This window comes from Microtus ochrogaster, unplaced genomic scaffold, assembly GCF_000317375.1.
Source record: "Microtus ochrogaster isolate Prairie Vole_2 unplaced genomic scaffold, MicOch1.0 UNK4, whole genome shotgun sequence".
Taxonomy (NCBI): Eukaryota; Metazoa; Chordata; class Mammalia; order Rodentia; family Cricetidae; genus Microtus; species Microtus ochrogaster.
In genome coordinates, this window is record NW_004949102.1 from 8,167,454 (window position 1) to 8,182,317 (window position 14,864).

The 14,864-nt window shown below is 43.3% G+C and overlaps 1 protein-coding gene across 1 annotated transcript in view; it reads right to left on the bottom strand.

Moving 5' to 3' along the window:
* Window positions 1–11,137: 11,137 nt before the first annotated feature.
* Window positions 11,138–14,864, bottom strand: part of Podxl (podocalyxin like) — a 43,408-nt gene continuing 39,681 nt past the window's right edge. The window contains exon 8 of the mRNA XM_005365881.3: window positions 11,138–14,805. Coding sequence (XP_005365938.2) covers window positions 14,608–14,805 — 198 coding nt within the window. The 3' untranslated portion in view covers window positions 11,138–14,607. The remainder of the gene's footprint in view (window positions 14,806–14,864) is intronic.

Consider the following 14,864-nt stretch of genomic DNA (forward strand, 5'->3'; position numbering starts at 1 on the left):
TTGCTTTTCAATTTTTTAAAAGTTTCTCTTTAGTTCGGAAAACAGCACTCACTGTTAGTAGACTCAGTGCTGGGGAATTTGGGGTTTTGTTAGGTTGTTTGGCCTTTGTTTCCCTTTTACTTTCCTTCCTCACAGCTGTTGTAAGGATGTCACCAGTTTACTTCCTCATTCTTAACAGCTGTGTACTTGAGTTGGTGTAGGTTAAGCTGATGTAACTGTTGTTCTCTTGTACTATTAAACAATAGAGAGGTTAGAGGACTTCAGTTTATACTTTTTGCCAAAAAGCGAAACTCGATTGCTCCAGACACCCAATCAGAAATTGGTATTTCTATATTGATATTTTATAGTAGACATTACAGTAGCCCTTGGCTTCAAATCACAAAGACCTGAAACCAAGGCTATCATCCAGAAACTTTCAGAGGTCTGCTATAGATGACCAGCAGGAGAGGTGCTGTCCTGAACACTCTTTCATTGGTGTGTTTGTAGAGATTTGGGAAGGAAATGACTCTCCTCTGATGAGTTATGCAGAACCAGCACCCTTGTTCTCCTCTGAGTTATCTTTATGTCACAGTTTTATCTGGGAAAATGGGTTCCAGAATTGCGCTTTCATTTTTTTCTGACGTTTCCCTGTTGTTGTCAAGAGTAGTGGTGTGCGGTTGTCCTGTGGCATACAGCCGACAAGCGTTCAGTGAGCATGAGGACTGGGCTCTTTTAAATGGACAGAAGGAAAAAAAATAATACCAAGAGTTTTTCACTAGACAGAAAAGTACAACAAATTGCCCTTTTCATTGTGCCATTTTTGTGTATGCAAGAACAGAGGAGCATACCTTCCTATTAAGTGTTGTGGAATGTAGCATGAGAAACCTCCATCTGGCTAATTGGTGTTCACAGTTGCTCAAAACGTGTGTCATTTTTAGCTGGTAACCCACCATGTTGAAAGCAGAATTCATATCCACATGCCAGTGATTAAGAGTGAGTGACTATGAAATTGACCTGTACTTTCAGAAAGTGTCTTGTATAGGAATGAGATCTGATAAGTTTTTTTCCCTCTGTTTTTACTTCATGGTTCTGCTTCTAAGGATGAATGAGAATATATTTTTGTCGGTTGAGATGAACAAGAATATATTTCTTCCAGTTGTAGGATTGAATCATGGCTTTTTAACTTTGCAAGCATTCCAAAGCAATCAGTAGTAATTTATTAAACATGTAGATTCTTATATTGTGAAAAATATGATGTATAGTTTAGCAGGTACCAAATTGTATAAATATTGAATAATCAGTTAACTGTACATTTGAGTAAATCTTTTCTATTCAAAGACTTGCAATCCTAAAGTGGTTCTTCTGACTAACAGCCAAGAACATAAAGTGTATATCACTGATTTTGTCTAAGACAGATGCAAATCAGTAGTTGACAAAATGAACTTGAACTGGAAGCTGCCAAAATAGAAGAGCCGTGGCTGAGCACTGTGAGCTCTGGCACCTTGACAGTACAACCAAATGGAATCCTGCTGCTTACCACCTCTGTATAGACGTGCTTCCCCTGCCACCCCTAAGTTTGCCCATCAATTCCTCAGAGTCTATTTTTTGGATGAAATTCATTTCTTGACCTCAATGATTCTTTTTTTGCTCTTAACTGCTTTTCTTTTCCTGTTTTTATAATGCCTACTTTAATTTCATCTTTCCTCATTTCTATTTAGTTTGGAATTTTTCATTTTTCACTACCATATTTAAATGGTTGAATCATAAGAAACCACTTAGTTGCCTGAGTGAGATGCTTTCACTAACTGGGGAGGTAACTGACAGTCAGTTAGAATCTGTGCCTTGAGGATTTAGTGGGGGCACTGCCAGGGATAACTTAAGAAACGTAGGGCTTTATATGTCCAGGACCAAGACCGACATGTCGCTCACATTTCACATTAGGACCCAGATTTAGAACTTGTGTAGATACTTATTTAGTAAAGAGTAACAGCAGGATATTATAATTTAAACAATAAAATTAGTATTTAAGTAACCAAATACGTATACTTTACTGCTTAAAATTTCTTTCATATTCTAGCTTAGTCCCAAATTAAAACACTTAGCTTTACATACATTAGTTAGTGGGAAACTCTTTCCTTGACTTAATCCCCAGTTTCAGCCTCACCTCCATCTTCCTTTTTCTAGCAGAACATAAGACTTTTAAGAGAAATAAGCTGTAGATAGCTGATGTTCCTTTCACCCTTGTCTTCTGTAAGAATTTGAATCACAAGTCACTTCACAAGTTCATTTGCATTTTATTGGTGAATAGCAGGAGACTTTCCTTGGCCACCAGTTTGTTTGATTCAGAGTTATGTTGTGTTTCTACACACACAACGTAATTTAGAGTTGGATTTCCACTTCTGTGTTGTTAAAGCTGACAACAATATTAACCTTCATCAAAGTCCTATTTGGATATGGTTTCCATTTCTGCTAAAACTGGCCATTCTTTGTCTAGGGACTAAACAAATAGAAAACAGCAGAAAGTTAAGTCACTGGCTTGTTATAGAAGAGTATGTCCGATTTACGGCCCAGTGATTGCTTTGTCTATAAAACTATATTGAGTGATTGTGTAGTCTGTGTGTAAGTGTGAGCAGCTGTCATCCCACTGGCTCTCTCCACATCCGCCTTAAAAAGTTACATAGAAATACACAGTAACATTTCATGTGACAAAGTAGGCTTAAAAATCTGTACAGGTAAAAACGAGCTGAGGAACTTAACCATTTAGTGGGAGATAGAGATTGTTGCTTAATAAGTCAAAAAAGAATGTTCCTTATTATTGTTCTCTAAGTTATATTGAATTTCATGGTAATTATGCATATAAAGGAGTTTTCTTCTAATTTTTGTTGTTGTTGTTGGATAATCGTTTATTTCCTGAAGGAAACAAGTGTGAAGTACTTGGCTGACTGAGTATTCTGTGGCGGTTGGGACTTCGGGTTTGAAGTGACTTCTTGGGAGGAAGTCATGATAGTCTGCACTTTAGACAAAGTCACAAAAGCTCTTTAAAAATTCCCTTTCTAGCACTTGCTTTCTTAAAAACGCTTGCTCATCCCTTTGCAGAAATTCTTGCCTGAATTTTTACCAAGTTTTAGCTAGTCTGTGGTTTAAGATGTGCAGGCTCTACAAGGAAAAAAAAATTTTCTATAGTTGCTAGAGATATGTCATAGAGGTCTGTATAAGACAGTATTTACAGATTAAGTCTTGGGCTCTTTAATGCAGTTTTTGTTTTCTGTATTAGACTAATAATACTAATTTTTATATGTTGCTTTTGATTGTGGGTTTGGTCTCTGTAATTTGTCTTACTGTTGAAGTGATTTGGCTATCTAAAGCTTCTAGTATATGTCAGGTATATATATATATTATATATATATATAAAATCTTCTCTATATAGGTGTGTCATTTGAATTTCAGAGTTTTCACATCTGTTGAAATTACCTGGAGCCGACTAGTACAAATGAATGACATGAATAGTTTGCTTGTTTATGGGGTGGGTTATTGCAGTCTGTTGATTTCATCACCAAATGCTCTTGTTTTCTTAATAAATGCTATCTCAGATTTTATTTTTTAGATGACTTTTTAACCTTAAATTCATTCTGCTCACCAATTACTGTGAATTGTGTTTCCATTTTTTTTTTCTTGGCTAATTCAACTTTATTCACTACTTCCTAGATTTTTCTATGACACTGTTCAGAACTGTTGTATTGCTTTAAAAAAAATCAAATCATTGTAAATCATACATGTTCCTGTGTATGACAAGAATAATGAGATTAAAAATGTATATTGGTAAAGAAGTAATAACATTTAGATATTGCTATAAAATGTGTGTGCTATTTTCATTTGGGGATGGCTATGGCAGCTTTCACTGGGAAGCATGTTTTAGCTTCTTTTCCTGGTACTGGAAACAGCTGTCATAGAACTATTGGCAGAATACACGTTCTGAAAGAAGCTGGCCTATGACGATCAGCATGTCACCTCTGCTGTCACCCTTTCTTTTGGTTGTATTTTTAGCCAACCTTTGTTCTGTTTCTACCTCCATCAGTAGCATTGATTTTTCTGTTAAAGTTGAAATTTGTGTTAATAATTGACTGTTAGCATTGTGGTGCATACCTTTAATCCCAGCATTTGGGAAGCAGAAGCAAGAAGATATCTCTGTGAGTTCAAGGCCAGTATCTACCTGGTGAGTTCCAGACCAGCTGGAGCTGTATGGTGAGACTCCATCTCAAGGTTTGGGGGCAGGGTTAATTTCTGATACAGTTTGAATATTAGAAATGGCTTTTATTGCCACTAAATAATTGATATTCCTTATTTTCTTAAGTAAAAATAATATAGTGATGTAAATGTCTCTTCTCATGAAGAACATGAATTTAGGGCAGGTGAGACAGCTCAGCAGGTCAAGTTCATCCTCCAGGACACATGGTGGAAGTAGAGACCTGCTTCCCAGCTTGGTCTCTGACCTCCATGTATGCACACATATACAAAATAAATAAGTAAATAAAACTTTTAAAAATTAAAAGACTATGAACTTAGATTCCACTCTAAGTGGCTAAATTGCTTTCTCAGTCATAAAGCCAGTGATAATCATCAGACCATAACATCTGTAGACTTTAGCCTAGGGGTCTAGGGAGTCCTTAGTCAGTATAGTAAGTTAGACTTTCTAGTACTCAGAAAGAAATACCTTCCTGGAAAAATCCTGTTACTATCTTTTTTGAAAGCCACAGATGTGAATTGGAATCCTGTTCACAACACAGAAAGCAAAGGGTGGTTCTAGTTTCTCTTACATACTCCAGCTGTGTGTAAATCCGATCTACAGATGTGCAGTCTCATCCCCAAACACAGCCGGGCTCGCTTGGATGCTGTCCGACAGCTGTGGGGTCAACAACAGAAAAGGTGGCAGTGGCAGGGTGTTGAGCGGGGAAGGAACCAGTTCTAAGGATTATGAAATCATGTATCTTCCTTTTCTGTGCTACACAGGTAGCCCCAGTAAGCTATTATATGTACACGTACTCTAACCTGAGATGTGTTGACCTCAGGAAGGAAGCTACAAAGGAGAATGAAGGTGTACTAAAAAATAAAAAAATAAACCCACAACTTTGAAGGTTCCCAAAGCTAAGCTAGGCAGAAAGCACTTCATTACCAGCCTTGAATAATTCTTTGGATTCAGTGCTAGGAAAGAAGTTATCAAAAGGGAGGGGAGGTCAAAACTTGTGCTCTGTATAGTCTTGAGAAAGTAGCATTTCCTATGTAATTAACCTTTTTCCTCTTCTTGCAAATATAGACCTTAGAACAGCCCAGGCTAATCTTTATATTTTAAAACTAGGTAAGTAGTTTCCTACATATGGCTGGCTCCTTGATAAGCCCACAGGGTGGAGAGTGGGGAGACCTACAAGTGAAATGTTTCACCGTGCAATTTGGGGGCCTCACAACGGACTTGCTTAGTCATCATTTCTGAGCTATCGCTGAAGCATAGCCCTGGACCATCTTTCATACTAGCCTCAAACCCAGCAAAGAGTTTCTGTACTTGAGCTGGCTGCTGTAGAAAATCAACCTGAAGTCAGCATCATTCTTCAGTTTCATTCGCTACTTCGCAGATGCCAAGTTAGTTGGCAGAAAAGAAACACTGTGTGCTCCATATGCCGCGACCCACGTGTATCAGTGAGGGTTGCTCGGAGACTCTCTTGGGAACTTGTTTCTCCCCCATGTTAGCAAGTCTCAGGAAAGCCCTACAACTTAGCTCGTGTTCCTAGGTTGGTGTTCCATCTATTTACTAAGCCCCTAAAATAGGGAGAAAGTGCTCGTTGTGTGCTTCAGGTCCATACAGAATTGCACAGGCAGGTTTTGTGCCTTGAATTATTTTTACCCAATCCTGGTGGTTCTATTTATTTGTCCTTAGTGTTGCAGGTTTCTGATAACTTTATGCTTTTAGGTGTTCTACACATCTGTAAAATGATGGATTAAATTGGAAAAAGAACCGAGAGTATGTTTCAGTTCTTTAACAGCTGGCAAAGCTTCAGATTCAGTTGCAACCAAAAACCAGAAACCATTTGTGCTGGCCTGTATTTAGCAAGTGACTGTTGAGTGTATTGCTGTATTTACACCCTTGGGATGCAGCAGCTGCTGAGAACAGAGGAGTGTGTAGCTTGTTGTTTTTAATGTGTCTGCTTCTGAGGTCATAGAGCACTTGTTCCTTTGCAGGTCTTGGCCCAATTTTGCATGTAAATGCCAATCATGCCTGTGAGAACACAAAAAAGTAATTGTCAGCCCAGCCCACTTAATAGTAGATGCCAGACTCCAAAATGCAAGATTATGTATCACTAAGTTTCTACGGGGAGAGAATTTTTTTTTAAATCGGAATGAAGAAACACACATACAACAAGCACACAGAAGACGACGACTCTCAGAAAAACGGGGGCACTCAGGAAGCTGAAGCCCCAGATATATAATTGTTTTTCATGGTTTTATGAGAGAAAGATAGTGTGTTTATAAGCTTCCAGAGGTCACTCATGAACACTGTAGCTCCCTTTCCTAACATTACTTTTAGCCTGGGTACAAACGCTGTGCTTGTGTTCTTTAAAAAGGCCAGTCTGCCTTTTGACATGTGTGCAGTATCTTTTGAAATCAGTTATATTGAATACTATTGATTATCCGTCATGTCTAGTCATCTGCTCAATTTAGAGGTTGCAAAAGAATGTGGCTTTTTTTTTCCTGTGAGCAGATTTTTTTTTGAGTCTATACGTTTACTTTCCTCTTTGAAAAGAACTCTTACCACACTCTAAAGCTGTGCACAGCTGAGTCTCCAGTCTCAGAAGAGTACAAGGGAGCCAAGGTGAGGACCTTTTGCTTACCTTAGCCCTGAGAACATGCGGTCTTCCATCTCTGGAGGAGATGTATTTATAATCCACACAAGACAAATGGTAACATGTTTAAAGTCAGCTGTTTGCTTTTGTGAATACAAGTACTAAGTGGCCAGAATTAAGATGCCACATGTTAAAGAACTTCAGGGCCAAAGTTTTGGTGGAAATTGGATAAAGATCACAGTAACTGGAAGTGGTGGCATACGCCTTTGAACCCAGCACTCAGGAGGTAGAAGCAGGTAGATCTCTGGTTGAGGCCAGTCTGGTCTACAAAGAGAGTTCCAGGACAGCCAGAGCTACACACAGGAAAAACCCTGTCTCAAAACAACCAGGGAGAGAGCATGCACACATGTGAAAGATCACAGTTGGCCAGCAGGTGGTACAACCTCATCACCCCAGGCCTGCCTGTCTGCACCTAGCCCTTCATGGTAAGGACATATGCTCTGGAATCCGGGATCAGTGTATCTGATTTGAGTAACATTTATTGATTTTGTAATTATAAAACTATAACTATTACAGAAAAGTATGGAATAAGTACAAGGAAGGAAGGCTCTTATTTACTGACTGATAAGACCATTCACATACACACACACACACACACACACACACACACACACACACACACACACTGTTTTGTTTTTGAGACAGGGTCTCCCGTTACAGCTCTGGCTGCCCTGGAGCTATGTAGTCCAGGCTGTCCTGGAACTCACAGAAACCCATCTGCCTCTGCCTCCTGAGTGCTACTGGGATTAAAGTATGTGCCACTAGATGTGGCTAACCTTTTTTCTTTTTTAACCTTGTTTTCCTTACTTTTCCTTATCAAAGTGACCAAATCCAAGAAAGGCCTTTAGGCAAATGTTAATAGCTTTTCTGCTTTCTGCTCCAGGTGTGCAGGTAGGACCAGATTGCAAGCGTGTGACTTATCTCTGCGTATGTTCATCAAGCATTTTCTTGCCATAAAGTTTGAAAAGTAGTCTCTGTGTATCTCTAACGATGAGCTTTGGGGAAAGAGAACTCCTGGCATTATGAAGTGTTACTTGTTCAGGTTACTGGAAATTTTATCCCTAAGACTGAATTTTTATGCTGTTGAGGCACTGTCACAGGCGTATAGAACATAGTCACGTCATGAGCAGACTTCTGCTGGTGATGAACATTTTCTATGTCCATAGTTAAACCCACACTCATAAAAGGCTGAGAGCAAAACAAAAGGAGTGCAATCTAAAGACTACGAGGAGTCCATTTCTGTGGAGTAAGTAAGAGCTCTTTACCATGCTACACAAATGCCTAAAACAGCATGGAAACACCAGCCAGGAGCCACAAGTTTTAGTTTGGCACTTCAGTTTTTAGATTGGGCTTTCTTTTGGTGTGCGCAGGAGAAAATCACCTTGATGGGTTCTGCTTTCTCTCCGTTCCTGTGACAGTGCAGGAAGTGGACTCAGAATCAGTGCAGCTGGAAGGGTGGCGTGTGAGAGATGGACAGCACTCTTGGGTCTGATCTCATCCCTTCAGCAGCAGTGCGTAGGCCATATTGGCTCTGTTAAATGATGCAGTCAGGCCCCGTCCCCATGCTTATACCATCCTCTCTGGTCTTTATGCAATCCTTGTGGACTTTCTAGGACTGCTTTTTAGTAAAAGTAATTTTCTGATTCCAGGTTTGGTACATGTTATCATTACTTGTGAATAAATGAGTGATCTCTGCTGACCAATTGCAGTTGTAGAATTATGCTGTATGTAATGTATATATGAAGAAAGAATATTTTGTTCATTTTCTTAATAAAAAGTTATATATGAACACTGCCTGATGTCTTGTGTTTGCCAAAAGTACTTCAAAATTTAAAAAGTTACATTTATGGGGCCTGGGGATAGTACAATTTGCCTGGCATGCAGGCTTTAGATCCCCACTCATAAACTGCATGTCTGTAATCCCAGTATATAGGAGGCAGGCAGGCAGTAATGAATCCAAGGTCATACTCAGCTACATATGATTTTTGAGGCCAGCCTGACCTACATGAGAGCCTGTTTTTCCCTGGAGTGTTTTATTCAGGCTTTCAGACATGAATAGGGAGGCCTTGGGTGCTTTCCTCTGGAACAGTGCTCAAAGAAAATGGTCACTCTCACAATTTCTGGGAAAGTTGGCAAATTGTTTCATGGAAAAAAATTAATCTGTTGACAACTAGCAGTTTATCATTTCTGTGAGTTTTGAACTTGTTTCCTGGGTTTTAATTGTGCTATTTTGTAAGTACAAGGAAGACTAGACTGAGCAAAATTAATTGTCGGAAGATAGTAAAGGAAGAGAACGTAGCAGTCTGTGCAGATTGTCCTGAGTTCTGGGATGGAGTCGGTAAAGCAAGGTCTCCACCTGTCATCTGTTAGGGTTCAAATGTTCCATCCAGGCTTTGAGCCCACGTCAGGGATCTGTTCCAAGTAGGGGTTAAACTCAACCTGAAAGCCAACCTCTTCCTGCACTGCTTTCATTTCTAGGGTGTACTTTAGTATGGCTCAGAAGTAATGTTTCTTTGTGTTCTCAAAACAGGAAGCCATGAGGGACGGTGACAAGGTGAGGAATTGCCCTTTCCTTGGTTAATCCTCCTGAGAATTACAGGGATCCACAAGGAAGCCTGACAGATTGGTCGCTGTCTCCTGTCAGGAAGACAGCAGTTAACAATGCACCTTTAAGATGCCAGCTGCCCGGGTCCAGTCTACCCACATGTCCTTTCTCCCAAGTGACAACAGAGGTCATGGGGATGGGACGTGGGGGGTGGGGGGTGAGGGAATGAGTGGAGGGCTGTCCCTGTCCGGAGGTTCAGTTGGAAGAAGCGTGATGGCTCTCTGAGCCTGTGCCCGTCTGCTTTCCTCTGGCTTTTGTGCTATGTCCTCCTCTGCAGTTTTCCTCTTAGAGAGTGGTGATATAAGGCAGCTCACCCATCCCTTTCTGCTCTGCAGCGCCTCTGATGTCCAATGGGATTGTTCTGTGCACCCAACCAGGAAAAGCCAGAGACACCCAACAAAAAAAGAGAAAAGTTGGCAAAGGTGACCTGTCCACTATGTGTGCTGGGAAGTTCTGATGGATGGCAAAACCCAAGAGATAAGGATGTTTGACAGTGTGTGCCGCTCATGCCATGGAATGGGCAGTTAGAAATCTCCACCAGAAACTGGTACACATTGTTTACCAAGTCTCCGCTCTTCAAGTAACTATTAGCAGCGGGTCATATTCGTGAGGCTCCTGTAGGTTTTAAGAGGATGTGCAAGGGTATTTGGAAAATACTTACGTGTTCATTAGCCAGTCCCATGCTTTTCTCATTTGTTGTATATTAGGTGGTTTGGGGGTGGGGGCTCTTAGAATGGGAAAGTTGGGCCACTGAGAGGACCTCTAGATTGTTAGGGCTGGGAGCCAGGGCAGTGACCTACTCAGGAAGAGAGTGGAGCCTGAGAGCTGTTTTGTGGGCTGTGATAACTGTGAGTCACCGTTAGAACAGTGTGCCTGAGCAGGGCCATGGTCCTGTGGGAGTTCCTGGCATTTGGATCTTTTCTGTATCCTTGGCATACTCATGAGGTTAACCTCAAAACACCCTGGGCCTAACTCTGGCCCGCCCCTCTGGGTGTCACTTACCTACCAGCACACAAAAGATGAAAGAAAAATCCATGGTAACTGTGGACACAATCTAGACACGAAGTCTGTTGTTGGAACTCAAGCATGATGGTGGTATGGAAAAAAGAATCTAGCACCAAAGGCAGAAAAGATGAAGTCAGGGCCCAGGCCAAAAAGATAAGGTTCCCTGCAAACCACCTTCTCTTCCCTGCTGTGAATGACCATTGAAGTGGATGCAGATTAAGAATGCGGGCCAGATCTGCAGGGCAGTCCTTTCCCGCCTTCATGCCTGGAATTCAGGCTTCCCTTGTGCTGAGAAAATGTGGCTGTTGGTAATGCTGCCCAGATATGTAAAGAATCTCTATCTTCTTGTTCTTCACTGTGTACCTGGAGAAGATAGCCACAAGCCCCCTGCAGCAACTGTCCATGGCCAGAGCAGAGTTTGGACAGTGCTTTCTTGCCCCATAGACACGGCATCTTTCTTTGGGGGTGGTCACTTATAGGAACATCCCAGGCTGAAGTAGAGGAGCCAGAGGGTGACAATGTGGTCCTCTCAGGTCCTGGGCAGCCCTGGAGTCTCCCCTCCTCCGGCAGCTGCAGCAGGTGTGGACAGGAGCAGAGGCCATGGCTTAGGTGCCTGGGTGAAGAATTTACGCCAGAGCAACACATTAGGGCCTGAACCAGCTTAACACAAAAGCATTTTAATTGACAGTGTACAATTTTCCAAAATATATTTTATAAGAAAATGCAGTAGTTAACTATAGTCTTTACAAACAAGTTTCTCAATAAATTCCAGTGTACTTCAGACCCCTGTCCATTAAAATACACGCTCCCCCAGTCTCCTGGGCAAGCTGCCTGACATTCACTAAGAAACAGAAAGGCCCCGTGAAACAGTGTTCCGGCCGGGCTCGGTGTTGACTTCTCAGCAGACCTGAGGGAATCAGCAGGTACAATGGCAAAAACTCCACCACAGGGTTTCTCCCACCTTCTCTGCCTGCTCAATAGTGTTCCCTTTGATCCTTGTTCTACTGGACATTCCTCAGCGAGCTTTTTTTAAAAACAACCCCCCAAAAATGTGTATTTACATCTTGGACCCAAATGATTCCAGAGCCCAACAACATGGCTGGGTGTCCTTGTGTCCTCCCCAGCATTGCCTGGGTAGTGTGCGGGAGGGATTGGTGGTGTCCTGTGTTGACCTTGTACCTGTGAGTTGCAGTCCTAAATTCTCTGTCCTTGAGAAATACAAAGCACAGGGTGAGCAGTCTGGGATGCCTGTTTTAATCTTGTCCTGTCCCTGGGTTGGTTTTGAGCCATTTGCTTACTTTGTGGCTTGGGATGTGTTTTCCTGTAGAAAGACTGAACTGTGTCTCCCAAACCTTTTCCCTGTCACCGTCAGCCATAAGCACATTGTGAACACCAGCCCATACTACTGTAGGATTAAGACTTGGCTGGGGAGGAGCAAGGACCACATCTTAAAACTTAAAATGCCCTATCTACAAGGTAAATACTTTTGTTACCAGCCTGTTTTGTTTTTCCTTTTTAAAAAGTCATTTCTACTAAATAGACATTTACGTTCTTGTTGAGAGAAAAAAAAGGCTCTTAGTTATCAAATGTTTTCCCAAAATTTACTTTCTGAAAGTAGAACAGGGTAAACAAACATGTGGCCCTTGGATTTACAGTGTCAAAAATATGTATATATCCTTTCAACTTCAATTCATTTTTCAAAGTTTCAACAGTGTATTGTCCAAAGGGGGGCAAAAATAAAACATAAAAAAAAATAAAATAAAATGGCTCCAGATGCCTGCTAGCTCCCTCTATCGAGGAAGCCTGAAGGCCTGAGTCTCCCTGATGAGCCTGGGTCCTGCCTGTGATGCAGACTGCTTAGCTGTTTCTCTCCACCTCACGGAGCAGCAGCCGCCGCCGCCACTGGATTTGGTCAGTCAGAATCACCAGGCCCTTGGGTTTGCAGCTGGGAAAACCATCTGTCACTGAGTGAGGAGTTCTGATTTCTCTTTGGTACAGCTGAATGCAGTCTTGCTGAGAGCCCTTCCTCTTCCTTTTCTCGGCCAGAGACTCTGAATTAACTGACAGCTCTAAAAGCCCAGTAAAAACAAAGGAAGATGACGTTTATAGATGCTAGCACTGTGTCTTGTTGAACAGCTGTCCCAGCAGTAAGAACAAGCTGAGGCCAGATACCAGTGCTAAAAGGCAACACAGTTTGGACACACAACAAGGAGCTCTGGAGCAGCCTGGCCATTCCTCCAATCCAGATAGCCTTTTTCTAATCTTGTAGTTGAGAGGCTGTGGGGTTGCAATATTGGTCATTTTGCAGAAAGAGAATTTTCTGTCTATCAAATGCCTTGTCCCAGTGACTGTGACCCTGAAGTAGCCTCTCACACAGACTATGACAGAGCGAACCCTCTGGTGACAAAAAGCCTTAATTTCCCTGGCACTGCTCTCTACCCTCCCCTGCCATCTGAGAGAAGCATCTTTCCAGCGCCTGGGAGACTCACTGAGCCTGCCTTGATTTGATAGCCTTTTCTCCCTAGGGAATAGCACAGGGTGATGGCTGTCAAGGTGGAGTTAGGCAGAGGACGCCTGTCCTCCCCCTAGCTCCTTTTAAAATTAAGCTTCTCCAGAACAAACAGTGGATCATGGGAATTCGTGCCCAAGAACAAAACAGACCAAGTTCGAAGTTCCCCACAGACTCCAGCTTCTCAGAAGGCCAGATGAAACCTTGCTAGTCCCTGCCCTCAGCAGCCTTTTACATGGCCGCTTGACAGCTGAGCTTGTAAAAATCCTGTGCTAGGTACCAGGCATGGCTTTGTGCCTCCCTGAGATGCCACCAGAAACAGGACAGCTGGGGTGCCACCAAGACCACAGGAAACAAAAGCCTGGCTCCGTGCTGGGAGAGTGGGCAGAGGCAGAGGCACCTTAAAACTGCATGTTCTGGGCCCGCCTTTCTCCATGGCGAAGGAGGGTGACACAGCTAACAGCGTCTCCAGTGCCTGAGCTTTGGCCCTGGGTGGTGGGCAGCTGGACTAAACGCGCACACACAGCACAATGCTCAGCAGCTTGACAAGTCCCCGAGCTTCCCGTGGAACGCTAACACCTGGTACTTTAGACTGATTGTCTACTGAGACATGTTTGCCAGTCAGGGACCAGTCAGGGTCCCCAGCTGTGTCTGTCCCTAGACCACTGCTCTGACTCTGGGTTTTGGGGACCACCCCTTCAGTGGACCAGTGAGAAACAGATAGAGGACATCTTGCTTTCAGTAGGTACTGCAGATTTGTCCCTAGTGGGAGCAGAAGGCCGGAAGGCATCTTGAGGCGCATCTTCTAGAAGGAGCGCCCTGGGTGATGAGCCAGTGTCAGTACACGGTCAGCTGCCATGAGGAAGCCTTCTGGGCATGAGCTCCCTTCCTCTGCCTGCCCATCCACCTCTTCGCAGAGCGCCACTGGGTGGTGAGGCCTGTGTGTGCTAAGTCCCAATCTCACTAAGCAAAAGAAAGAGGAAACAGAATCCAGCACAGGAGGCTCAAAGCCGTGCCCTGGGAGGTGGTGGGACTAAAGGCTGAGTCATGGGAGCTGGGATACAACAAGCTAGTGGAGGCCGTATTATAGGACATGGGAACTTGGGGCCTGTCCTTTTAAGACCACCATGGCCTGTTTCTCACTCCAGCCCACCCTCCTGCCTTGGGAAGAAGCACAAAGGAACACAGTGGCATGATACGGTGCAGTCCCGCACCATTTAGGGAAACAATCTTTGACACCAAATGGCTGTGTGACCCCTGTGCAATTCATCTGACCTCTCCGTCTCTGTCACCTCACTTCTGAGACGAGAGGATGTCACCACTAGAGGCTCCCCCAAAGCCCCTCTCGTGGCTTTCTCCACCTTCCTCTCGCCTTCCAGCGGCTCTGGGTTCAGGCACAAGTGGGGTGGTTATTTTACACGAGGAAACTGGACAGAATGTGACTTGTTGAGCTTGAAAAGGGAAAAATTAAGGCCCTTCGGGGATTGGGAGGAGGCAAGCCTCGGAGTCCACTCTCCCTCCGCAGTCTCTCCCTCTTCCAGTGGGAAGCTTCCCCCTGTCCAAATGGCACTTTGGGTGGTCTGGAGCTCCGCAGTGCTGTTGGTTAGCCGGCAGACTCATCAGAGATGTGTGTCCTCCTCCTCGTCCAGGTCATCCTTAGTCAGGTTGTCCAGAGGGACGATCCAGCTGTCCCCCAGCTCCCCATTCAGGTTGACCACCTTCTTCTCCTGCATCTCAGAAGGGGTCTCCATCACTTCCAAGGTTGGGTTGTCATGGTAACCATTCTCCACCGTCTGCAGCTCCTCTGTGAGTCGTTGCTAGAGTGGGGACAAAGACCCAAGGAAGAAGGCAATTTTTTAATAGCTGTGAGCGTTAA